We start from the raw sequence: 27,594 nt of genomic DNA, 5'->3' as shown, positions 1-27,594 counted from the left end.
CCATTTCCTTCTCCACCTCATTTTATAACTGAGGAAACTGAGGCAAACAGGGTTAAGTGACCTGCCCAGGGTCATACAGCTAGGAAGTGTCTGAGGCTAGATTTGAATTCAGAAAGATGAGTCTTCCTGACTCCAGGCCCAGCACTCTATCCAGTGAATCACCTAGCTCCCCAATGAAAGTGCACCCTCTCAAAGACATGTCTCTTGTTTATAGGTTATCTCTTACTATTTTCTCTGTATGATTCTTCCATGTATACAGTCTCCTCTCTCTACTCCCCAAAGTATGATTACATAAAAATGGAACTATAGCTAACAGAAAACATATCCTGGTAGTCCCCAAGCTTTTAAAGTAAATACCTACTTTTCACTTCACCAAGGAGTAAAAGAGATTTACATCAAAGTCAGAGTGAGGTGGTATATGTGGGTGTCCAAAAAGTACAGGGAAAGGACCATGACAATATGTTGTAGTAGAAAGACTGCTGGACTTGGAATCAGGGAGACTGTATGTTCAAACTCCATTTCTACCATTTACTAGCTGTGTGACCCTGGATGAGTTTCTTTGATGCTCAATTTCCTCATCTACCATTTTTGTGAGAATCAAATGAGATAATGCATGTAAAGTGATCCATAAATGTCAGCTATTATTATTCCAATGAATCAAAGATCTCAGTGATACGAGCAGTCCCCTAACAGGTATGTTTTACAACATTTATGCCTGCCTATCCTTTGTGGTTCTCCAATATCAGTTCACCAAAGGGACCCTACCTAACATGCTGGGGGCCTCATTTGTGTTCCTTTGCCATCAACAAGATACCACTGAACACACATTTTCCACTAGTTAGCCCTCATCATACCTTGAGATATGAGACCACCTTTTTTGATTTATATATTTCTTTCATAACATCCTTTAAACCTCTTCTGCTGAGTATGTACTAGTTCACAGTATCTTAAAAAATCTTTTTAGAGGGCAATGAAGTGGCACAGTGGATAGAGCACCGGCCCTGGAATCAGGAGGACCTGAGTTCAAATCTGGCCTCATACACATAACACTTACTAGCTGTGACCCTGGGCAAGTCACTTAACCCCACTGCCTAGAAAAACAAAAAAAAATTTTTTATGGCCACTACATACTTCTTCAGCACCCCTCTGTGTCATCCTCAACCTCAATTCTTCAGATGCTATAGGTTCCTCAACTTTCAGCCACACAACAATCACCATAAGAACATCTGTGTTTAAGAAAAAAGGTGGGGGGGGGTGCGGCTAGTCTCAAAGAAATTTGAACTCACTAAAAAAACTATTGTGATTTCCCAGAGAAAATCCAATTCACTGTCCATTTACAGTGTTTTTCTAAGCTATATACTGACTGATGGATGAGCTACAGGACTGTCCATCCACCCGCATGTTATCATCTGGACAATAAGCATCTGAAGTCCACTTAATTTGCTCTAAGTGTGTCAAACTCTACTTACCAATTAGGGATCTTATTTTGGAGGCTTTGCAATGTTCCACAGCTTGATACAATCCAGCATATGCCAACTGTCTATTACAGATACTAGCAACCTTGGGAGGATCTTACCTTCCATAGGCAATTTCTCTCACTGAAATCAGCTACATAACAATAGCGAATGTCCCTGGCAAAAATATGTCTGCCTGTCTTGCGTCCTGTGTGATATTAATAACCAGAGACTTGTTCAATGAACAAGGCTGTCACTGTTGTCATAGCATTTAAGGACTCTGGTATAATTTTGATACATAAACAGGAGCCACCTTGTTGGAGGAGAGCTGTGGGGTTTTTGTATTTACCAAAAAGGGTTTTTATAAGAAGTCAACCAATAATAATAAGTACAGGGGGCTCTTGCGTTCCCTACATCTTTCAGTCAACTGCTATAATTAACAGTCAACTGTGATGGTAAAGATGTGGTCTACTGTCTGGTAAAGACAAATAACTCTGGAAAGAATTAGGAAATCCTCATCAGTGTAATCAACTGTGATTCCAGGGGACTAATGATGAATTTGCATTACCCACCTCCAGATAGGCTAAGGAGTGAAGAGTGCAGAACTAGGCATATTTTTATTGGATGTGGATAAGAAGGAAATCTGTTTTGCTCGACTACAGATGTTTTTAACATTGGTTTTGTTTTTCTTTTATTCTCAGTGGTGGTGGTAGATAGGTGGGTGAAGGGGTGGGGTAAGTAGGAGAAAAGGCAGATTTCTGATAATTTAAAAAGTAATAAAATATAATTAATAAAAAATATTTTGGACACTGTATTTTCATTTGTGAAAGCCTGCCTATTCCCTTCTAAGTCATCAAGAATATATGCTCGACAAAACAGGAAAATGATAAATGCTGGAGAAGATGTGGGAAAATTGGAACACTAATACATTGTTGGTGGAGTTGTGAAATGATCCAACCATTTTGGAGAACAATTTGGAACTATACCCAAAGGACTACAAAAATGTGCATACCCTTTGATCCAGCAATAGCACTTCTAGGGCTATATCCCAAAGAGATCAAACAAATGGGAAAAGGACCCACATGTACAAAAATATTCATAGCAGCTCTTTTTGTGGTGGCAAAGAATTGGAAATTGAGAGGATGCCCATCACAACTGGGGAATGGCTGAGCAAGTTGTGGTATATGAATGTAATGGAATACTACTGTGCTCTAAGAAATGGTGAACAGGCTGACTTCAGAAAAACCTGGAAAGACTTGTATGGTCTGATGCTGAGGGGAAGTGAGCAGAACCAAGAGGATTTTGTATACAATAACAGCCACGTTATGCAATGACTAAGATTGTTAAATTGAACCTTTCTCAGCATTACGAGGATCTAAGACATCTCCAGAGGCCTTGGGATAGAAAATGCTGTCCACATCCAAAGAAAGAACTATGGAAGTCGAATCGCTCTCACTTATTTTTACCTTCTGTTGAGTTTTGTTTCATCTTTCTGATGGTTCCTCCTATTGGTTTTAATTTTTACTTACAACTTCACTAATGTGAAAATACGTTTAATGTGTATGTAAATGTAAGGCCTATATCAGATTGTGTGCCGTCTTGGTGGGAGGAGAAAGGGGGAGAAAAATTTTCAACTCAAAAGCATATGGAAGTGATTGTTGATAAATCAAAATAAATTAATAAAATTTAAAAAAAAGAATATATGCTCAATGAGTGTGTAGATTACTTGCATACACATTTTCCCTGAATAGGAAAATAGGCATATAGGTAGGTAGATACTGATGTCATTGAATTGCCTCAAGGGCATAAAAATAAAGTCTAAGATCTTTTTAAGACCTCAACTACCCTCTCCTCCTTCAGATACTCTTGCAATCAAGCCCTCAACAAGTTAAAAACTGAATTGCCTCCTCCGTATATAAACGGTCTAGCCCAGATGCCTTTCCGTCTTTGCCTCCTCTTATACCACTTCCACTTCCTCAAGAAACACATCTAGGACTCTGGCTCCACTGCCCTTAATAATGAAAAGAATCTGTTGTAAAATTTAACATGTTGGAGAGATCTTTTCCATTTTTTATTTTTTGCTTGTTTGCCGTTCAGCCTTTTAAATGCCTTGGGAATGATGTTTCCTCACTGGATCTCTTGGCAAGCTTTCCTTTCCTTGTTTTTCTTTCTACTGCTCCATTCTTTCTTATGGAGAAACACAGCTTATCATCTTCCATCATCTTTCTCCATAAACTGAGTTCTTAGACTGCCTAAACTAGCACTGTCTTTAGTAACCACATCTCACTGCTTTGCAAACAAACCAAGTGTTTGCTGACTGAAGTAGTTTTTATTCTCTGTTAAGTGTCCTCATTATGATAACTGACTTACATCAATTAAACTTTTACGCAAAATTATACTTTTCACTACGCACCTCTTTTCTCAGTGTTAGCGCCATAAGCTCGTTTCGATGAGACCAGAGTTGTTTTAATTAGACACTAACTTTTTTTCATTTTTACTGGTTCTTCTAATTTTCTAGTCAGCCGTGTGACTACACTCAGATAATTGGTTTAACAAAATCCCCAACATCAGTAACCAGCCATTTCCTGCCTGCAAAATTAATACATCTCGATTTTTTATGATGTTACCTAGTACTCAACACATCTAGTGCCTCATGATTATTTTATTGAGGATATTACCCATGATATGGACTTGGGGGGTCTCCAATGTATTCTCTCTTTGGTTTCTTAATCCTCACCACTAAACTATTTTCCAACCTTTTTTGCCATTTTTGCCTATGCCTACCTTTGAATTGAAGTCAGTGAGTTACCAAAGCAGAGAAGTTGATTTAAAGTGGAATATCTTGTGACAGATTTCTTCTATCTCTTTGGCACATGTTAGTGTGTAAACTACAATTATTTTCATGGTAACCTTTTTGCAAATTATGATTATAACCACATCATACAAGATAACTAAACAGCCCAAGAAATGATGTTTCTTGTTGTATCTGGACACATGTTAAAACCAACTCTGCTAACTCCTTTGTTTGCTTTTCCAAAGTAAGCTTTGGGAGCCACTCTTTCATTTATGTCTAACTTCCTCGTGCAATCTAGTTTTGTTTATATGGATAATTTCAAGTTTAAAGTGATTCAATTTCTAGTATATCCACGTAGTCCCTGGACAAGGATCTCAAATTTATAATACCTAAGACCAAATGACTGTCGTGACAGAACTATGGCTCCTACCATACAGCAGGAAATCTGTACCGTGATGCAGTCCCATGAGCACAGGCACACTGGTTTCTGTCACTGGAGCTCACCGTTTATATGCGGAGTGATCATTCTTCACACTGCACTTCATATTTTTCAATTCATCCAGCACAGCAAACATGTTGATGAACTTGCCCAGGGTGATTAAATATGCTTCAGATACAAAGTCCTTCCTCCTCTCTGCATGGCACAACCGTCTCACCTCCCCACAGAAACGTTCAATAGCATTTCTCTGAAGAAAGACAGTAAAGAGGAGGAAAACTGCCAAGTCAATGACAAAATGATTTTTTGCATACTCAATTTAAAAAGCATTTATTCAGGGACAATCAATTAACAAGTATTTATTAAGTACTTATTATGTGCCAGGCACCAGGTTAAGTGCTGGAAATACAAAGACAAAAATGAAACAGTCCCTGACCCCAGGGAGCTTACATTCCACTGAGGAAGAAAAAATGGACAGACACATACATGCACAATAGATAATAAATATAAGATAATTCTGGAGGAAATGGCACTAAAACTGGGAAATCAGGAGACCCTTGATGTAAAAGGTGGTGTTGAGCAGAATTGTGAAGGAAAACCAAGGCTTCCAAGAAGTAGAGGTGAGGATGGAATGCGTCCTAGTGGACGGATACTGAGGATAGCTAGTGCCGAGATTACAAACTTTGGAATCTGGAAGAATGATGGTGCCTTCAACAGAAATAGCAAAAACTGGAAGATCTGAAGGAAGAGATAAATAAATTCCGTTTAGGCCATGTTGAATTTGATATGTTTCCAGGTCATTCAGTTTGAAATGTCCAATAAGCAGCTGGTGACATGGAACTGAAGCTCAGGGGAAAGATTAGGGCTGAATATATAACCTGTGAGTCATCTGCACATAACCTGCAAGACTGACTTTTTATATGTACTAAGCCATTAAAAAAAAAAAGTCATAATAACCCTATAACCATTTAAGAAATTTCTGGGGCAGCTAGGTGGCGCGGTGGATAAAGCACCAGCCCTGAAGTCAGGAGTACCTGAGCTCAAATCTGGCCTCAAACCAAACACTTGACACTTACTAGCTGTGTGACCCTGGGCAAGTCACTTAACCCTAACTGCTCAAAAAAATAAAATAAGATAAAATAAAAAATAAAAATAAAAATAAAAAATTTCTGAGGGGCAGCTAGGTGGCGCAGTGGATAGAGCACCAGTCCTGGATTCAGGAGAACCTGAGTTCAAATCTGACCTCAGACACATAACACTTACTAGTTGTGTGACCCTGGGCAAGTCACTTAACCCCACTGCCTAACAAACAAATAAATAAATAAATAAGTTCTGCCTCTCACAGATAAACTCCAGTGATAAAAAAAAAACCTCACACAATGCATAGTATCTAAAACAAATGATCAAGATTGGTCCCTTCTAGGTGAAAGATTTCCACTTAAAAAATAGAAAAGGGTTTTTAAGTGGTCTACCTGAAAAAAATGGCAAGGTTTTTGCATTTTGCACCATTAGGAATTGTTTGAAAGGCAATGAGTTACAATGAAGGAAATGAGAAGCTCCCAAATGAAGAAGCAAGAAGTAGGACTTCGCACGCATAGTGACCTATTCTGAAGAAGTAAGCAAAAACAGTCAACTGTCTAATATGTATGTATGTGTGTGTGTGTGTGTGTGTGTGTGTACATATATACACACACACACACACACACACATATTATAAATATATACATGCTAGCTTCCTTATTTTCCTGAAGCCCTATTTAGAACTGAAGTCTCCTGTGACTCATATTTTCAACAGTCAAACATCTCATGCATCTTAAATTCGGATCTAGTTTACACTTAATTCCCTGGGCTTACTTTTCTGCGTTTACCTGAAAATACATAAAATTCATCAGTTTGGTGACTTCTGGTTCTAGCACCTCCACAGTCTTCTCGTAAATCTCCACTCTGTTTGGCTGTTCATTGCATTTGACCTGAAGAAAAACAAAGCATACAGCATCAAGAATAGGAGAGTTATTCTTTTCACAAGCCCTACTCCCTGGCAGAAGTCTGGTAACTGGAATACTTTTTAAAAAAAACAAAACAGTATTTTATTTTTTCCCCCAATTACATATAAAAATAATTTTTAACATTTTTTTAAATTTTAGGCCCGAATTCTCTTCCTCCCTCCCACTTCTCCCTCCGATGGCAAGCAATCTGATACAGATTATACATGTACATCACGTAAACATATTTCCATATTAGTCATTTTGTTGAAGAAAATTCAAAAAATAAAATAAGAAAGAAAGTGAAATGCTTTTGTCTGCATTCAAATTCCATCAGTTCTTTCTCTGGAGATGAATAACATTTTCCGTCATCAGTCCTTTGGAATTGTCTTGCTAACAAAGACTGTTCCCGCCCTCAAGAGATCTCAGCATTTTTAAAATGAAAATTTTGTATTTTCAAAATTTTATTTTTCTCTTTCTTCCACCCCACTCTCCCCCAATCCCAGGGGGAAATAAAGCAAAACAAAATTCATTAAAAATATGCATAATTAAGCTGCTGACAACTGTATTGCTGAAAATAGCTAAATCATTCACAATTGTTCACTGTACAATATTGCTGCTACTATGTATGATATTCTCCTTGTTCTGCTTACTTCACTCTGTATCAGTTCACGTAAGTCTTTCCAGGTTTTTCTGAAATTATCCTGTTCATTTTTTATAGCATAGTAATATTTAATTATAATCACATACCACCACTTGTTCAGCCATTCCCCAAATGATGGGCATCCCCCTGGAATACTTTCATATTTGAGGCTGTGTCAGTCCCTCTTATCTTTCTGGTCTTCTTAGACATTTCTCTCCTCCATATTCTCTATGGTCCAACCAAACTGTCCTACTGACTATTCCTCACACAAGACAGTACATCTCCCATCTGTCTTTGCACTGGTAGTTCACCATGCTGGGGATGTTCCCCTTGCTCTTCACTACACTTCTTAAAATTTCTGCATTGCTTCAAGATTGGGCCTAAGCCTTACTAGCTGTGTGACCCTGGGCAAGTCACTTAACCCCATTGCCTACCAAAAAAAAAAAAAAAGACTGGGCTCAAGCAACAGCTTCTGAAGGAGGCCTTTTCAGTTTCCCCTCATTATTGGTGTCTTCCATCTAAGGTTACCTTTAACCTTTGTACATATCTTCTATTTTTATGCATGTTCTCACTCTGTTTACAATTTAACTTTCTTTGGTTTCAAAGACACCTCAGAAGACCTGTATGAACTGATACAGAGTGTAGTGAGAAAAACCAAGAGAATAATTTACACAATAACAACATTACAAATACAAACATCTTTGAAAGACTAAAGAACTCTGATCAATGCAGTGACCAACCACTCAACAATTATTTATTAAGCACCTACTATGTGGCCAGGTACTGTGCTTAAGTAATGGAGATAAAGAAACGAAAAAGAAGTCCCTGTGTTCAAGGAGTGCACAGTCTAACCAGGATTGCAGGGATCTGGCGATGGAGCCTGCTACCTACCTCCCAACAGAGGTGACAGACTCAGGGTACAGATGAGAAAAACATTGTTGGACATGACCAACGAGGGAATTTGTTTTGTGTAACTATGCATATTTTTAATGAGTTTTGTTTTGCTTTACTTCCCCTTGGGATTGGGGGAGGGTAGAATGGGAGAAAGAAAAATAAGATTCTGAAAATAGAAAATTTTAATTTAAAAAATGCTAAGATCCTTGAGGGCAGGAACAGTCTCTGCATCTCCCATGTTGAGCACAGTGCTTGGCATGTAAGAGTATTCACTCCCCCTAACACTGGCTCAACCCTTCTCTCTGTCACAGTAGACAATTTCATGGATATCAGTCAACAACCAAAACTGGACTATGTCTATTGACCTCTTGACACTTAGCTAAAATGACTCTCAGACAAAAATCATCCAATCCATCTTTGAAACCCCCTGGCGTCACAGAATCAACCAAGAAAGGATGGGAGAGGAAAAAGAGTGCATTCCTTCAGTGGACACCTTGGGCAGAGCTTGAAAGAGATACATGCAAAATTTATAGGAACCGTGACATTTTAAATTTCTTTACCTGAGGAATGGCCCTGGAACAGCTTCTCCATGTGTATAGCATGACAGCATATTCTTGACCTTCCTCCAACATCTCATTCTACAATTAGACACAACACAAGAGAATGTTTTGGCAAAAAATCTCAAAAGGAAGGACCGATCATTTAAAAAACTAAGGTGGAGAAATGAACCGAACTGAAATCTTTATTTGATGAGACCACCTGCTGTGAAGAGACGTCAATGGATGGAGAGGCTTAGATGATCTGTGTCATAATCTGACAGGTCAGGATCAGAAGCCAAAATGGCCTAGTAGTTTAAATCTATATATGGACGTGTCTACAGAAAGTAATGTAACAGTGTGGTTATATATTGATATATTATTGATATATGACATATATTGATATATTAAAACAAATTAAATTGGACAGGCTTATTATCTTTGTCCTCAAACCCTGTAAAGAAACTACACATTAAGCCTTCCCCACTTCAATCTTTGATTTCAGCATCCCTTTTCCCACAGCTTGAGTACTCTACTTCGTTGAGATGAAAGTGAAGATTATTAAATGGTATGACAAAGCCCCCCGAACTTTCTACCTCTCATCTTTGAAAGCCAAACTCTTGCTAACCACTAAATAATGTTTTAACCAATGCTGAGCCAGGTTTGAGGCAGAATGGTTAAACCAAAATGAAAGCTGCTTTGTGCACCAATGGAATGTTCACTACTTTGTCCTCCAGAGAAATGCAAATATACATCTAAGTAGTACCTAAAAAACTCCTTAACCAGAAACTACTTAATAAAAAACAAAACTGGCCCTTGCTTTTTCATATGGAAAAGACACAGATATTGAAAAAAACAAAAGCAAAAATCCATGTTCCATCAGGATATCAAGAGAAAAAAGCAGGGGGTGAATTTCCAAAAGAGTCACAAACGTTGTAATTGATGTAAACTCTTGCTGTTGTTACTTTTCAATAACGAAGATGTGAAGAAGGTAGGAATAAAACAAATGACAGAACTAATTATAAGCTTATTTTTCCCACTATATATTCTTCCTCAGTGAAAATGATATCACCTTTCCTTAAATCCATTTTCCCTATCACCTATCAATAGAACACCCCAAAAAAGAGGGAAGGGGGCTTAGGAAGTAACTTTCAAAAATCTATTATTCACCATTTAGATTTTTCTATTGCAAAGGGTAAATAAATATAGACAGATGAATTACCATGCTAGAATGAACCGTTGCTTGTTCGATGTATCTTGCAATGCCTGTGACAAATGCATTTCTGTCTTCAAAGTTAGTGTTGAAGTTTGGCTAAGAAGAAAAAACAAAGTAGGGCTAAATTTAGGAGGGAAATGGCAGGTTTATTTAAAAGAAAATTATAGTTATCATTAATTGCAATTACCATTTGTTTTGGATTTACTAAGCATCATAATATTTCCAGTAGTACAAGATTATCCTCATTTTGCAGATGAGGAAACTGAGGCTCAGAGATGGTACGTAGTAAAGCTAGTATCTGAGTCAAGCCCGGAATCTAGAATTTTTGATTCTAAATTCAGTGCTTTCTTACCACTACATCATGGTACCCCTTATATATTAATTGTTCAAGTGCAATAGCAGTTCCTGAAGGTCATTTACCTGATAGAGCAAAGAGGACGGTGGGGGCTCGATACATGGCTGCTGGTCTGGCAGTGGCAATTCCTCGAGGAGGTCCACATTGGACAGAGCATCTTCCAGAGTCACCTGGGCAGTCATCGTGATCCTGTCACGCAGCCAAGAAAATGAAACAGGATTCTTAAGCACGGGAATGTTCTTCAAACTGCCTCACAAGCCATTAGGAAGATCTACCCTTTCTTTTTCCTCCTTTCTCTCACGCTGCCCTCCCTTCCCTTCCTGAGGCTTAATGTGGAGGAAGCAGGACCATTGGAGATACCAAGCCAGAAGCTGGAGTGGAGGGAGATCTATCATTAAGCAACAAGCTACAAGTTTCCTGATAATCAGTGGGCATCTTCCTTCCTCTGACTGCCACCGAAGTCTGTACCACTGCTCCTGCAGCACGTGGACAATCTACCATGCTATTACAGTTGGACATGCCTTACGTCCTCTACGAAGCACAGTCTTACTCATGATGACATACTTAATGTCTATCTAAATATATTTCACTCATGCCCATCGTCACTGTCTTGTTCTATCAGTCACTTCAACACTCCTCTTCCAGAACCAAATCCCGCCCATGACAAACACAACTATAGAAGAAACCCAACAGAGCAACCACTTCTTACAATGCATTTAACATTCTGTAATAATAGTTCTTCTGAGGTGAAAGCTGTTTTACTATCTGTTCTCTGCGATCCTCACTGATTTTTAAATTAATTTCCCCCAATTTACAAGCATTTATTTTCTTTCCTTCCCCCAATGGAAAAAAAGGAAAAGAAAAACAAAACCCCTGAAACAATAATACATCAGAAAAGCAAACTAAATGCCTGCATCAACCATGTCCAGAGATGTATGTTTTATTCATTTGGTCATTTGCTGTTCCTTTTTGCAAGATCTTAGCCATGAGCCAAACCTAAGGTCTGTTTAAGTGAATGTCCCAAAATTCCTGCTATAAACAGCCCAATTTAGATGGCCCATCTGGAATAGAAGGAAGAAATTCTATTCTGGGGTTGGAGAATAATGATTCTGAGATACCGAGGACAACCTGGAGCCATCTCTGTAGAAACATAATTGAATGCAAAATTCAATATAAACTCCCTTAGTGGGAGAAGGTAACCTGACTTCCTAGGCCTGCAGCTCTGATAACTATAAAAATGTAACTATGAGAGAGAGAGAGAGAGAGAGAGAGAGAGAGAGAGAGAGAGAGAGAGAGAGAGAGAGAGAGTGTTTGTGTGTGTGTGTATACAATAAATGTATGAAATATAAACGTACTATAAAATATATGTTTGTATACATCACCCAGTCAGTAAAATTCTAGGAAACCAAGGACATAGGACATCTATGCTCTCTCTCATTTCAAGTACTGCTTAATGAAGATGTTAGTATTTTAGACTAGATTCAGAAATCAGTTTTAAGCTTAGACATTGTTTTCCTTCTTTTAATTAAGGCACAGTAGAAGCCACCACTCGGCCTGGAATCAAGAGATCAGGATTTTAGAGTCCTAATTCAGCTACCAAGTCTACGTATGCCCATATTAAGGAAGTCACAACTTCTCGGTATTTCTTGCTTCTTCAATAGTAAAATTAGTAATATTCACCCAAAAGGTTGTTGAGAGAATCAGATAAAATCACATATAAGACAGTGCTTTGAAAAACATAAAAATATAAGTTATTGTGTTATTAACTTTTCCACTAGGAGATACTCTTGTGGGCTCTCACACATTCTGATGCCCCATATTCCCTCGTGCACAAATAAAGAGCCCAAGGGAGATGCCTCATTTGGAACCAAGAGAGGCAGAATCTGAGGTATGTAAGTCATTCTTGGGAGATAAAAAGACAGAGAAAGACTAGGAGATCTGACGCAGACTTGAATGGCTCTTTGGGGTGGGGCTCAAGGGAAAAAACAAGTCCAGAGAAACCAAGCGGAGTTTAAGAACCATGAATGAAAAAGTAACAATGCTCTCACCACCCAGGAATGTAGGTAAAATTCTCAATCCCCTCCAATACATCCATTGGCTCTGGCTTAGCATTTCCTAAATTCATTTGGCCATGAAACACTTCAGGATTTGAAATATATCACTAGCCATAAATGCCCTTAAAAAGAAAACTGGAGTAACTATGCTTAACAACCCCAGAATAAAGGGATGATGGAGGAAATTCTAGAACAAAAAGACAAAAATCAAGCCTATTTTTATTCTCCACATGTGCTACATATAATTATATCTACATCTACATATGAATTTACGATTTAATATCTTGGAGGAAAAAAATATCACTATCATTTAAACTTTGTCATGAACTCCTAATCCCAGAGTGAACAGTTTGGGAACTGATGCCGGGATATGGTTAGAAGGAAGATAATGTTTTCTACTTTGAAAACTGTAACTTTGCAATTGCTGTTGTTTTTCGATTGTTTCAGTTCTGTCTGACTCTTTGTGACCCCATTTGGAGGTTTCTTGGCAAAGAACCTGGAATGGTTTGCCATTTCCTTCTCCAGCCCATTTTACAGATGGCAAATTGAGGCAAAAAGGGTTAAGTGACTTTTCCAGGGTCACAGAGCTAGTAAAGTGTCTGAGGCCAGGTTTGAACTCAGGTCCTCCTGACTCAAGGCCCAGCCTGAAGTCCAGTTCTCCATCACTTACTACCAATTAGAGGCCTCCAATTAGGTATCTCATACATTCAATGTATCCAAAACAGAATTTGCTACCTTTTCCCACAAACTATCCCCTCTTCCTAACTTCCTTATTTGACCTATATATGATCGAAACACTATATCAATATATGTTTTTGTTCTGGCACCCGTAAGTACAGTATCCATTAACTCCAGCTCAACTTTAAGGACTAGTCCTCTTTCTCCAATGCCTGGCAGAGAGCTTTTTGACCTTGACAAAGATGATGACCTCAAAAAATAGTCTATGTATAATGACAACTTTCTCATTCTGCCTGTGTATTGATAAAGATGGTTGTAGGACGCTTCACAACCTCAACACTTCTTGCTTACGTCTTTAGGGCAGTTAGCAATAACGATAATAATAGCTATCGTACCTGGCATACTGGCAACTAGTGAATATCAGGGCTGAAGTCAGGAAAACCCAAGGCAAGGTCCAGCCTCAGGTATACTAGACTCAGGTCACTAGATGTGACGCTGGGCAAGTCATTTAACCTCTATCTGCCTCAGTTTCCTCAAATGTAAAATGGAAATGATAATGGCATCTACCTCCCAGGGTTGTTATGAGGATCAAATTAAATAATACTTCTAAAGCACTCAGCACAGTGCCTGGTACTGGCATTTTGTTGTTGTTGTTCAGTCATGTATGACTCTTCGTGACTCTATTTGGGGTTTTTTTGGGCAGAGATACTGGAGTTGTTTGCTATTTCCTTCTCCAGTTCACTTTACAGATGAGGAAACTGAGGCAAACGGGGTGAAGTGACTTGCTCAGGGTCACACAGTAAGTGGCTGAGGTCAGCTTTGAACTCAGGAAGATGAGACTTCCTGGCTTCAAGCCAAGCACTCTATAGGTGCCACCCAGCTGCCCCAATCTCATTTGATTATCATAAAGAATCCTGTGAGGATGGGAACTACAGTGATTATTTTCCAACAATTGTTAACCTACCCACAGTCTCACAGTAATATCAGGAGGCCTCTAGTAAAGTGAAAAGAGCCCCAGGACCCAAGTTCAATCCCAGTTCAGCAACTCACTGTATATCTCTGGTCAAATCACTTATTTTCTCTGGGCCTGTTTCCTCATCTGTAAAATGAGGACCGTTAGGTTAGACGACCTCTATGTTTCCTTTTTCAAGGTCTGTATCTGGGATCTTATGATTAGAGGTGGGATTTGAACTCTAGTCTTCCTGGCTTCGAATCTAGCACTCTTTCCACTATATAGATTTTTGTATACTAAAGGAGTAGAACTCTAGAGTAGATGCATTATGCACAGTGGCAGTTATACATGTTTGTCAACAAGAGGGACAACAGTGGAAAAAAATAACTGAATGGACCTCCCCCAACCCCCCCAATATCTGCTGACTCCAAGATGTTTTAAAGGGAAAAACTACAAGTCGAAATGGAAAACGATATCTTCAGAAGAAACAAAACGCCTCTTTGGAACATCAAAACAACCAAGAAATCAAATACCGGGACACCACCTAACACCTAGAACATTACTTTATGAACATGGTGTAAACCTCAAAACAATGCTTCAGCACATTTTCTGATGCTGCACTAGTTTTCACACCAAAATTAACTAGAGGGGGACAGGTGGGCAGAGCATGTCCCAGAACCACAAAGCTTGTGAGATGAAACCACAACTCAACAAAACCAAAGAAAGAAAAACCTTTGGGTAATTAAAAACTGGTTAGTGGTAAAAGCCACAAACTTTCTCTTTTTAACATCCTCCACATGTGTACAATCTCAGGGGGGTAATTTCCCCCTAAATAGCTTAACCTCACCAAGTGGATACTCTTCTAGAGTGTGGACAATCTCCTTAACCATCTTGTTTCTTCTAAGTGCTCTAAGGCAAGAAAGAGTAGGACAAAGCGGCCAGCCTCACGGTTCAACAAATACTGTCAATGGAAGCACTCCTTATTTTAAACAGATGTATTTCTCAACAGGTGGCATGCAACTGGACAAGGTACAGTAAGTCATATTTTAAGTTCATTAATGGAGCTTGCAAATTACCCAAGCGAATAATAAGCATGCTCCCAAACTCCCAACCTTAAAACAGAGCGCACCCATCCATATACCAGCTATATAGTTTTCAACAGACAGCCCACACAAACCTATTTCCTTCAGCTGGCAAAGCTTTGAGACAAAAACAAAAGCACAGTCACTAGGATTTCCCCTCATTTTATCCTTCTCCCTATTCCATACACATTTTTTGTCTTTTTCTACTATACCTTTAAAAAGCACAATTTCTGGGACCCTAATGCATGGTTGGTTGAAATTGTGAACTGATCCAAACATTCTGAAGAGCCACTTGGAATATGCCCAAAAGGCAATCAAAGTGTACATACCCTTTGATCCAGCAATATCACTACTAGGTCTATATTCCAAAGAGATCACAGAAACGGGAAAAGGACCTACATGTACAAAAATATTTACAGCAGCTCTTTTTGTGGTAGCAAAGAATATGAAATTGAGGGGATGCCCATCAATTGGGGGATGGCTAAATAAGTCATGGCATATGAATGTAATGGAATACTCTTGTGCTATAAGAAATGACAGGGGCGCAGCTAGGAGGCACAGTGGACAGAGCTCTGGCCTTGGAGTCAGGAGGATGTGAGTTCAAATCCAGTCTCAGACACATGACACTTACTAGCTGTGTGACCCTGGGCAAGTCACTTAACCCTGACTGCCTCACAAAAGAGAGAGAGAGAGAGAGAAAAGAAATGATAGGCAGATTTCAGAAAAACCTGGAAAGACTCAGATGAACTGATACAGACTGAAGTGAGCAGAACCAGGAAAACACTGTACACAGCAACAGCAAAATTGTGTCAAAAGCAACTATAACAGACTTAGCTCTTCTCAGCAACACAATAATCCAAGACAATTACAAAAGACTCATGATGGAAAATGCTATCCACATCCAGAGAAAGAATTATGGAGTCTGAATGTAGATCAAAGTATGTTCTTTTCACTTTTTTTGGTTTTTCATGGTTTTTCTCTTTTGTTCTGCTTCTTCTTTCACAATATGACTAATGCAGAAACATGTTTTGCACGACTGTACATGTATAACCTATATCAGATTGCTTGCCGTCCTAGGGAGGGGGAGAGGAGGAGGAAAAAATTGGAACTCAAAATCTTATTAAAAAAATGAATGTTGAAAACTATCTTTATATGTAATTGGAAAAAAATACTATTTAAAGTTCAAAAAATAAAATAAAACAATTTCTCTAGGTACTCATTATACTAATACATGAAACTAACCTAGTCCCCAGATCCTTCAGGTTTAATTATCCTATAACACTATTTAAAATAGTTCTCATTCTAAGAACAGATTTTTTTTTTAAACAAGGCGGCATGTTATGGTGGAAAGGCCACTGGATTTAGATAGAGTCAGAAGATGCTCTGCCAATTACAGCTATATTCAACAATGAATAGGTAAAAGTTTTTTTCACTCACCCCACTTGGTCTATGTGACCTGGGTGCAAGTGCCTTATCTTGTCTGAGTCTCAGTGTTTTATCTCTAAAATGAGGAAGGGGCATTGGACTCAAAAAATGTCCAGTTATATATCTAGACTTCTGTAAGTAACTACAGCAAATACTGAGAGAAATATAAAAAGCATGCTTTCACAGGCACTAGCAAAGGAAAAAAGTAAATGGGTGAAGAAAAAGAAATTCCCCAAATTTCTGTCTATTTTCATATTAAATGTAATCAGCATGTGGAGGCTCAACAAAAAAAGAGAGAAAAGAATTTATTTGGATGAAGAAAAATATTACTAATATAATTTATTGCAAAAACATTTGTTTCTCTCTGCCCAAGCACCTGTTCTAAAGCAAAAATTCATCTGTTGAAGGCCAAGAATTACAACCGTAACTTTCATATATTTTCCTACTTCAAAATGCAGATGGCTGCTTTGGACATCTACTATAAATGCAAAACAAGGTACAAATATATTTAAATATTTGCACTCTGAGCTGGGGGGAGGAGGTGCTGCAAAGAAGGAATTGGGTTTTTTAGTTAGGGTGTGGCACTTATTTTAAGAAAATATCCACTCCACTACTGTGGCTCTGTAGCTTTTCCCCCTGAGTTCACCACAAAACCAAGTCCTGAATGAGGAAGAAGTCTTCATGTTTAGGTGAACATATCTGTTGATTCTGTGATAAAGTCATCCACTTCCTTTCTGTAAGCTGGTCATAAGTAAATAAGGTACAGAAACTAGACTGCAATGAGATACAGAATCTGTCCTCAATCTTTTTTGGGGGGGCCCCTTTTGGCAGCCTGGTGAAGCCTTGTAATGTAGATCACTATGGCAATCTGATGAAGCCTACGGACTCTTCCTTAGAACAGTATTTTCAAATAATTGAAGAAAATGCTCAATTTCAGTTAGAGGTTGGCTCGATAATTATGTTAATTTTTCCCATCTAATTTCACATAACCTCCTAGGATCTGAGGACCACAGGTTAAGTAAGAACCTTTGGTGTAAGACAGCTTGGAAAGTTTTGTTTAATCTGGGAGGAAAAAATAATTTTAGCACCTAGTTAGGACTTTCACAAATGAAAAATACCAAACTGTCCCTAATAAAATGTGATTAAATAAAAAGAAAAGAAACTAACTGGGTCACTGAGTTATGTAATGGCTAGCATTAAATAACTAGTCTGTTTGACACTCTGGGCCTCATTTTTTCCACACACAAAATAAGGACATTGGTTCCTATAGTCCAATCCAGGGTTTGGTAAGTAAAAATACTGTGCAAATATTATCACATTTGATCCTATCCAGCTTTAATATTCTAGGGCTCACTGAAACATGGTTAGAACTTGAGAAGTATGGGGAGCCAAAGAAAAGTAGTTATCAGTTGTCTAAAAAATTCAAATGTAAATGAAATTATTTCCTAGTTGTCGTTCAGTCATTTCATTCATGTCCAACTCTTCATGACCACATTTGGGGTTTTCTTGGCAAAGATACTGGAATTTACATGGCATTTCCTTCTCCAACTCATTTTACAGATGAAGAAACTGAGGTAAACAGGGTGAAGTGACTTGCTCAGTGTCATACAGCTAGCATCCGAGGCTGAATTTGAATTCGGGAATATGCTCTGTTTTGGATGGATTAATGTCATTTCGTGGATGAGGGAAAGGAAGCATAGCAAGGAAAAATGAGTGGTTATACAGTAAATCCCTGCCACCTTTCTACCTTTCCAACAGATGATGTTTTCTCATGGACTACTATGAATGTCAAAGACAAGATATAATGTCTTCATTTAAGATGATTTTATCTCTAAGACTTAAAAATAATTTCTCAAATTAAATAAACTTTCAAAATTGCAAAAATATATTGTTAATTAGCCAAAAAAAGAAAACTTCAACAATGAATAGGGAAAAGTAAGTTTTTTCACTTACTCTGCATGGGAGCAAATGCTATGTCATCCAAGTCTAGTAAGCTCCTGATAGGTGTTTGTCATTTGAAAATACATGTTTCCTCCCAACTTCCTTGTTTCTGTTAAGGAAACCAAGGCCCTCCTTCAACTTCGTAAATTTAAGAGTGGCCTTCACCTCTTTCTTCTACCTCACACTGCCCACCCCCATCCAGCCAGTTGCCAAGTCCTACATATTAGACCACAGCATCTCTCTCACCCCATATGGGGCCCTTCTTCCCATTCTCAGAGCCACTACCCTAATTCAAGTTCTGAATTCACCTTTTGCCTGAATGATAACAGCAGGCTAACTGGTCTCCTTGACTCCAGTTTTTCTTCTCTCTAATCCATCCTTCACACAGTTGTCAAAACCATTTTCCTAATGCAAGGGTCTGACTCCACCATTCACCTGCTCAAAAACCTTCCACGAATGCTATCCACATCCAGAGGAAGAACTAATGGAATCTGAATGCAGAACGAAGCATACCATTTTCATCTTTTCTGGTTTTCTTTCATGGTTTTTTCTTTTTGTTCTGTTTCTTTTTTCACAACATGACTAATGTGGAAATATGTTTTACATGATTGCATATGTATAATCTGTATCAGATTGCTTGGTCTCTTGGAGGGGAAGGAAGAGGGGAAAATTTGGAACTCAAAATCTTTCAAAAAATGAACACTGAGATCCAAGATAATTCCAAAAGATTCGTGATGAAAAATGCTCTCTACATCCAGAGAAAGAACTGTGGCGTCTGAATGCAGATTGAACATACTATTTTCTCTCTCTTTTTTTTCCCTTTTGTTCTGATTCTTCTATCACAACATAACTAATATGAAAATGTTTAGCATGATTGCACATGTATGTAAAAATGAACACTGAAAATTATCTTTACATGTAATTGGAAAAAATAAAATAGTATTAAATAAAAGCCTTCCACGGCTTCCTATTGCCTATAAGACAAAAAATAACACTTTAGTACACTGATGGCAAGAATGCACACTAGTACAGACATTCTTAAAAGCAACATGACATGGGGCAGCTAGGTGGCACAGTGGATAGAGCACTGGCCCTGAAGTCAGGAGTTCAAATCCAGCCTCAGATCAAACACTTGAGAGTTAGTAGCTGTGTGACCTTAACCCCAAGTCACTTAACCCCAACTGCCTTTAAAAAAAAAAACAACAACATGACAGCATGCAAAAAAGCATTAGGCACAACAGGGCAGTAGAAAGTCCACTGGCTCTGAGATCAGAAACCTGGATTCTAATCTCAGTTCTATCACTTAACCATCCTCATCCATTAAATGAGGAGGTTGGAAGATGACGTCTAAGGTGTTTTCCAACTCCAAATCTATGATTCTAAAAGTCAAAAAAACTGCTCTTACCTTCTCACCCAGTGACTTCCACTGCTAGGACACTATCCCAAAAGCAGTGTAAAAAGGAGAAAAAGGGCCACATCTGTTAGAGAGAGAGAGAGAGAGAGAGAGAGAGAGGAGTGTGTGTGTGTGTGTGTGTGTGTGTGTGTCTTTGGTCAAAACTACTGCATTCTCAATAGTAAAAAAGAAGGGAAAAATTACCTTTATAGCCAACTGCAGAACTGAATACATTTTATTAATAATGAATATTGTATGCCATAAAAAAAGAATAAATATAAAGCATAAAAAATATAGGAAGGTAATATGGAAAAAAAACAACAACAGAATTTGAGCTGTATATACTGACTATAGCAAAATTACACATACTTATTTATTTTTAAAGAAAAATAAAAATGTATAGTGTTTAGTCTGACATTTAAGTACCTTCACAATGGTTCTAACTTACCATTCCTACCTTATTTCTCACCTTTTCTACATTCTACCCCAAATGGCCCCTATTCTTGTTTCCATTTTTTTCCTGTTCTCTCTTGCCTCTGCGCATTCACAGAGGCTGCCCCAAATGCCTGGAAACAAATATGTATCTATGGAAAACTCTCCTTGCCCAGGTCAGATGTCAGTCACCTCCCCTGGAAAATCTCGCCGGATTCCCCACCATTTGGAAAACAATCTCCCTCATCACACAAACTTGCTTAGAGCACTTGGCTGGGATCTATCTATTACCCTTATACTCTGAAAGGTAAAAGAACACAGAATTTAGAGTCAGAGAACGCTGTACAGGTTAATCTGTCAGCTGGTCAGGCAACAAGCATTTTGTAAATGCTTATTATGTGATTGGGCATGTTGCTATCAGCTGAAAATACAAAGAAAGGCAAAGGAGTTCAGTACTTCAAGGAACACACATTCTAAGGGGGGGGGAGATAATACATAAATAAATATGTACATACAACACAGAGAGCCAGAGAGAGAAGAGAGAGAGAAAAGAGAGGAGAGACAACAGAGAGACCAGAGAGAGAGCCAGAGAGACAGAGAGAGACAAGAGAGAGAGAAGAGACAGAGAGAGAGAGAGAGAGGAAAGAGACAGAGACAGAGAGAGAGAGGAGAGAAAGGAGAGAACGAGAGAGAGAGAGAGAGAGAGAGAGAGAGAGAGAGAGAGAAAGCGCAAATGGAAAGCATAGTGGAAAGAGCTCTGAATTTAACGTTCAAGGGACTGGGTTTTAAACCCTGACACTGCCACTCATTACCTACGTGACTCTGAGTATGTCATTGGGCCTCAGTTTCTCTATGAAAGCAATGGACTAGAGCAATGGCTCTAAATCTATAATTCCAAGTAATTTAGCTTCTTCGACCTTCAGTTTCACTTTGTGAAGAACAAAACAAAACAGAGGTATAATAAACAAAACAGGCTTGGTATAATGTATATGTAGCTAACCTCCAAGTCAGGTGACACACCAGTTACATACAGAACTGTGAGCAACTGTTTTAACCCTGGAGTGCCTTGGGCAAATCTCTAAGACTACACATTGCAGAACAGTTGGTCATATGCATTGGTAAAGCCAATTTCCTTGCCAGGAGCTCCCATACCAGTGAAATCTGAGATCCTGGAAAAATAAGGAAATAACCTGTATTACCTCTATCAAAGAGTTGTTGTGAGGAAAATGCTGTTTAAGCATTTAAGAGAGACACAGAATCAAGTTATCATTATTGCCACTTCCATACCTGCATTAGTTCTGAATTTTCGCAGACAGAATCCTTGTCTTTGAGACACTGACATATTATATAATGTAATATAACATAAATCATAATATTATTACAACTGACATATCTTATTTATCAATATACACAGACTATTCACTAAAAACATATTCTGTCATATGGGATGGCTCTCAGGAAAGTTAGGGAGGAGGATGCTTGGGACAACTATGGGTTGATATATGAAACAGAAAATATTAATAAAACCATTAAAAAATTTTAAAAGAGATCGATTTCAAAAATCAATTTCTTTAACAGTGCTAAACCCCACACTGATGATATGATTGATCACATCCTTCTCTGGCTTTTTTTTCCCAACAGAAAAGCAGCATGACTAGCTGTGTGTCTAGTGATTAAAAAGTAAAACTGTATACATTTGGCTTGACTCAATATGCAGCCTTGCCTGTAGGCTGGCTTGCCCAGAACACCAGAGAGCTGAAGCCAAGGCCAGTTTGTCTCCTTGACAACAGAACGGGGTAAACTCTGGCTATTATGAATACACTGAGAAAAGCTTCCAAGTCAAAGGTTGTGCTAAGGCCCGGGAGGCTCCACAAGACACTGAAAGCATGGTTATCTCCAGGGACAATCACTGACAAGAAATCTAAACCAAAAATTTCAGCATTACCCAGAAGGCAAACACATCAAGGATGAAAGTTTTTAAAAGGTTAAGTCATCTTTACCCGAACCAAAGTTAAAAATAAACACAATCATTTAAACAAATCCGTTCATTCAATAAACATTAAGGGCGTACCATGTACCAGGCACTTTGGACACAAAAATGCCTCTACCCGTTCAGGAGTTTATAATTTAATAGGAACAAAATAACTATTGCACAAACTGCACTGATTTTGTTAGTACATTTTGCACATGTTACATCTGCCCCCCACCCAAAAAAAAAAATTAGATTTCTGAAGGCCAAGTTTATCTCTGTTTATTCTTGTATCATCATTAGAATGCAAACTCCTTGGGGCAAGAGCTATTTTTGCCTTTCTTCTATTATCTCCAGTGCCTGGCACGCAATAATCTATGTTTAATACATATGGAGCTTAATAAATATTTGCTGACTTAGTGCCCAGAAATGAATATAATGCTACAGAGAAAGCCAAAGAAAGCTGTTTAAATGAATCAAGGGATGAAAAAAAATTAAAAACCATTTTTCAAGCACTTACCAAGTGGCAAATGCTAGAGATGCAAAAACACAAGTGTACAGAAGGAGCTTTTGACTGGGGTGTCTTAAGGATGGCTATTAGCAAGCCCTATGCAAATGCCATGATACTACTGATTGTCACCAACAATGTGAAACCTCCGGCAATTTGAATTTATTTATTCAACACTATACTAATCAAAATTTCCGAAGAATATTTTACAGAGCTTGAAAAATAACACAAATTTCATATGAAATAAAAGATTTCAAGGGTAACAATGAAAAAAACAATTGAGAAGGAAGGGAATCTCATCACTACTAGTTTCCTAATTGAACTACCAAAGAGTAATCATTAAGTAATTTGACACTGGTTCAAAAAAAAAAAAAGATGGGAAGTGATTAGCTGAACTGATTACATGTGCAATATACAGAAGAAACAAATATATTATTAGCAGAGTATGTAATAAAACCAAAGATTGACTGGGTTAGGAAATCATGATTTGAGAAAAAACACCTCTGTGAAAGTAGAGAGCTGTCTGGCAGAAGTAAGGTTTAGACTAGTACTTCACACCATATATCATACTAAGCTCCAAATGGATACATAATCCAAATATTTTTTTTAAAAATCACACCAGAGACAAATTAGGAGCTGGGAAAAATTCCCTCTCAGATTTGTGGGCAGGGGAAGAGTTCATGACTAATGGTCAATTTTGATTACTTTAAAAGGTTTCTTCACAAACAAATCTAATGTACATGTGGTAAAAAATTACACAGGAAAGAGGTTACTGAGGAGAAAAAAAAATTCTTTGAAACAAGCTTCTCTGATAAAGGTATCATTCCCAAGATACCTATGGAATTGATTCAAATTTGTAAGAAATTCAAATGTATGAGAATAAGAGCTATTCTCTAACAGATACATGGTCAAAAGATACGAATAAGTATTTTTTAAATGAAGAAACCCAAGGTACCAACAATCACATGAAAAAACTAAATTATAGCAATTATAGAAATGCAAATTAAGGCAAATTTGAGGTTCTCCACCTACCAGAATGGCAAAGACAACAAAAGAAGAAAATGCCATATACTGGAGGGGTTGTGAGAAAACAAGCACACTAGTATACTGTTGATGGAACTGCAAATGGATCCAGTCATTCTGGAAAACGATTTGGAACTCTGCCCAGAAAGTTACTAAACTGTACATACCCTTTGACTCGATACCACTGCTGGGCCTATACTGTTCCCCTCCCCACCAAAATAAAGATCAAAGAAAAAGGAAAAGGATCTCACGTAAAAAGATATTTTATAGCAGCTCTCTTTGTGGCACCTAAAAACTGCAAACTAAGGAGTATATTCCTATGGGGAAGAGCTAAACGAATTGTGTTTGTGTTTTTGCATGCAATGTAATATTAGGGTACCAGAAATAATGATACAGACAATTTCAGAGGAAACCTGGAAGAACTTTACGAATTAATGGAGACTGAAGTGATCAGAAATATAACAATTTAAACAAAGAGAATATAATAGAGAAAAACAATCTTATTGAGAGATTTAAAGAATTTTTTCCTAATGTGCTCAACTGGGATGGAGGCAGTTTATTTTAAATTGCTTATTACTTTTTAAAAATGAGACATCCATTTCCTCATGTGCAGAAAGGCTATTGAAAGGAACCTAGGTTGTTAAGATCAAATAATGTCTTTGAAAGTGCTTCAAAAAGAACAAGATGTTCCCAGTGATCGGGCCTCTTCCTTCTTCCAAAATAACTGGGACCCTCAGCTCTGACTGATTTCATTTTATCTTGTTTGGTCCCAGGCCCATCATGTATGCCCACCCTGCCCCATACATTTCCAACCCTCTAGCTCCCTCTATATATTGTCTTTCCCTATTAGAATGTAAGAGCAGCTAGGTGGCACAGAGTTCAAGTCCAACCTCAGACACTTACTAGCTGTGTGATCCTGGGCGAGTCACTTAACCCTGTCTGCCTCAGTTTCCTCAATTATAAAATGAGGTGGAGAAGGAAATGCTGGCAAACCACTCCAGTATCTTTGCCAAGAAAACCCTAAATAGGATCATGAAGAGTCAGACTCAACTGAAAGTGACTCAACAGCGACAACGAAATTATATGTAAGCTACCTGCAGATGATATGGTCTTGCTTTTGTTTTATTTTTTGAGGTGGATAAGGTATCCTCAATGGTTAGCACAGTGTCTGGAACATAGCAAGCATTTAATAAAAGACCTTTTCCATTTATTCATTCATTAATGCTATAACTCCTCAACTACCCCTTTGCACCTTACGCTCCTAGAACCTTCCTCCAACCTCCTTGAAAGCAGGGCCTTCTGTTTTTGCCTTTCTTTGTATGCTCAACATTTAGATCGCTGCTGGAGTTAACCTATTTGTTTAATAAATGTCTGCTGAATGACTGACAGACTGAACACCATTAGAAGGAAAAACACTTGAAGACTCCCTCCACAAATCAGTGTCATAGGATCTTAGATTTAGGGCTGGAAGGAATCTTGGGAGGTGATCCATTTCAGAGATGAAGAAAGGGCCAAAAGAGCATAAGCGACTCTGTCCAAGATCATACAGGTAGTTCAGTCAGTATTAGAGAAGGAATTTGAATCCAGGTCATTGGACTCCAAATCCGCTCTATCATGGTGCCTTCTGGCCTCCACTGGAGCTGTGGTCTGCCTTCATACAAAGATCCAGACTCTCTTTACAAAACACAGGGACTAATCCAATTCCTCACTTGGCTTATGATCCCTTCACATTCAGGCTGTGAACCCCAAGTGCTTCCAACGTCCAGCTCACAATGCAATGTGTTAACTATGGGCTGTGAGATGACTGCCATAAAATGCAACCACCATTATGACGTGCTCCAGGCACAAAGCCATGAATCACAGCACCTAATTTCCTGAAAAGAAGGAATGTTCCAAAGAACTCTTTCATGATCTGACCTTTTTTTCCCCTGAGCAAGCTCCATAAGCCAGGAGGGCAGGTCACATTGGGTGGAGGGGAGTGTGATCTGTTCCCATTCATTTGTCAGTTCTGTTAACAAGTAATAATGGACAAAGAACTTTTACATCTATCTAAAATGCATTTTTAAAGCACTTATAGTCATTACCCTGGGGACAAGTAAAAATTATTTAAAAAAAAATTTTTAAAACACCACCACCACAATCCTAACCTTCAATCTGCTGGTTTGAAAGCTGCCAAAAGAATGGAAGACAGTGCCAAAAGGGACGGGCCTAAAAAAAATAAATAAATAAAAATGAAAATCGAGCTACTTAAGCACAGGCTGAGCTTTGCAGGACCACTGCAGAGAGGCACAAGGCCAGTTTAGCTCAGAAACAAACTGGATGATTCACTAACAAAAAGGAAGGGATGGGGAAGGCGAGCAGGAGTGATTCTCTCTCCATGAGACAGAAGGATCTGGCAAGACAAACAGCAGGGGATAAAATTACTTTAGGTCCAGGGAAGAGAATAAAAATATACCAAAAGCAGAATCAGCTTCAAGGGGGTTCCTGAAAGGCCCTGTCCTTTAGATCCCACTTTCTAGCCTTATCTCACATACCTCCTCTCTCCTACAAGACATACCAGCTGCCAATCCTAGTTGCCCCTCCCAGTTTCCATTTTTCCCTATCTCCAAGCTATGGCTGACCCTTTTCTCGATTACCTGGCCCGTCTTCCCTGTCTACTGCCTGTTCCAGGAAACCCTTCCCAGCCTTCCCTCAGCTAATTGCAGAACACTTACGTCCTCCTTGTCTCAAAGCACCCTGCAAACCTTAAAGTGTTTCATAATGCTAGTTACCATTTTTCTTCATAGGTCTGTCTCATGGCCCCTCATCCCTGCATCTTTTCCCAGTGCCCAGCACAATATAATACAGAGAGTTCAGTATTTCAAAGGAGCCATGATTTCAAAAGCATGGGTCAATCCCTTCTGTCTTTAGTAGGTACGTGAGTTTTTCCCAAAACCTACATTATCTAGTGGCCAATGACCAAAGTGATACATGGATCAATAGACAGGCAGAAAGACAGACAGACAAATACACAAAATGCTTATTATGTGCAAGGCATTTGCTCGAGAAATACAAATAAAAGAAGGCTAGACCCATCATGCCCTCAAGAAGCTTACATTCTAATGGAAGATAACAAATAAAGGGAAGCGGAAATGGAGACGGTTACTGAAGTACAGCACCATGATGTGGAGTTGATTGGGAAGTAGCTTGGGGGTTGAGCTCTGGGAAAGATGAAATGCCATTTCAGTTCTCATAGCCCAGAAAAGATGGAGGGAATTCCAAAGTTTCTGTGAGAAGGAGATAGGGATTATGGCTGGAATGGAGGTGGTAAGGGATAGGGTTGGACAGAAGTAGCTAGACTGGTTCAACAATGACAGGTAGCCATAGTACCCTTCTTGGCGTGTGGCTATCATCTTTACAGCAAAACGGGCTCTAACTTATTTATACATAAAGAATCCAGGGTCACTATAGTATGATGGTGAGGCACCAGAAAAGAGCATCTGCAAAAGACACTCACTGCACAATGAAGTCACTTAATTTTTTCAATGATCACACCTTTTAAGGGCTGACTGTTATCTCCGTGTCAAGTTCTCACTCCATGCCTGGGTTTTAAAGCCCTTCCTAACCTGGTACCTTACCTTACTCCCTTCCATGTAGTCTTTGATTCCAATGACATTGGCCTCCTCCCTGTTCCTCTTACATGAAACTCCACCTTCCAGCTTCCTAGATTTTCACTGCCTCACCTCATGCCTGGAATTCTCTCCCTCTTCATCCAACTCCTGGCTTCCTGCAAGTGCCAGCTAAAGTCTCACTTTCTGCAAGAATCCTTTCTTGGTTCTCTTTAATGC

General features: G+C 38.6%; 1 protein-coding gene across 2 annotated transcripts in view; it reads right to left on the bottom strand.

The window, feature by feature from the left end:
* Positions 1–27,594, bottom strand: part of CYFIP1 (cytoplasmic FMR1 interacting protein 1) — a 176,340-nt gene that overhangs the window by 110,605 nt on the left and 38,141 nt on the right. For both annotated transcript variants that reach the window (XM_020992757.2, XM_020992755.2), the window contains exons 2-6: positions 10,376–10,499; positions 9,962–10,051; positions 8,764–8,841; positions 6,553–6,654; positions 4,753–4,934 (exon numbers count right to left, since the gene is read on the bottom strand). In XM_020992757.2, coding sequence (XP_020848416.1) covers positions 4,753–4,934; positions 6,553–6,654; positions 8,764–8,841; positions 9,962–10,051; positions 10,376–10,492 — 569 coding nt within the window. In that variant the 5' untranslated portion in view covers positions 10,493–10,499. The remainder of the gene's footprint in view (positions 1–4,752; positions 4,935–6,552; positions 6,655–8,763; positions 8,842–9,961; positions 10,052–10,375; positions 10,500–27,594) is intronic.

This window comes from Phascolarctos cinereus, unplaced genomic scaffold, assembly GCF_003287225.1.
Source record: "Phascolarctos cinereus isolate Bilbo 61053 unplaced genomic scaffold, phaCin_HiC Scaffold_726;HRSCAF=1367, whole genome shotgun sequence".
In the NCBI taxonomy this organism is placed as follows: Eukaryota; Metazoa; Chordata; class Mammalia; order Diprotodontia; family Phascolarctidae; genus Phascolarctos; species Phascolarctos cinereus.
Note: the sequence above shows the minus strand (reverse complement) of the source record. Positions and strands in the feature narration are given on the sequence as shown.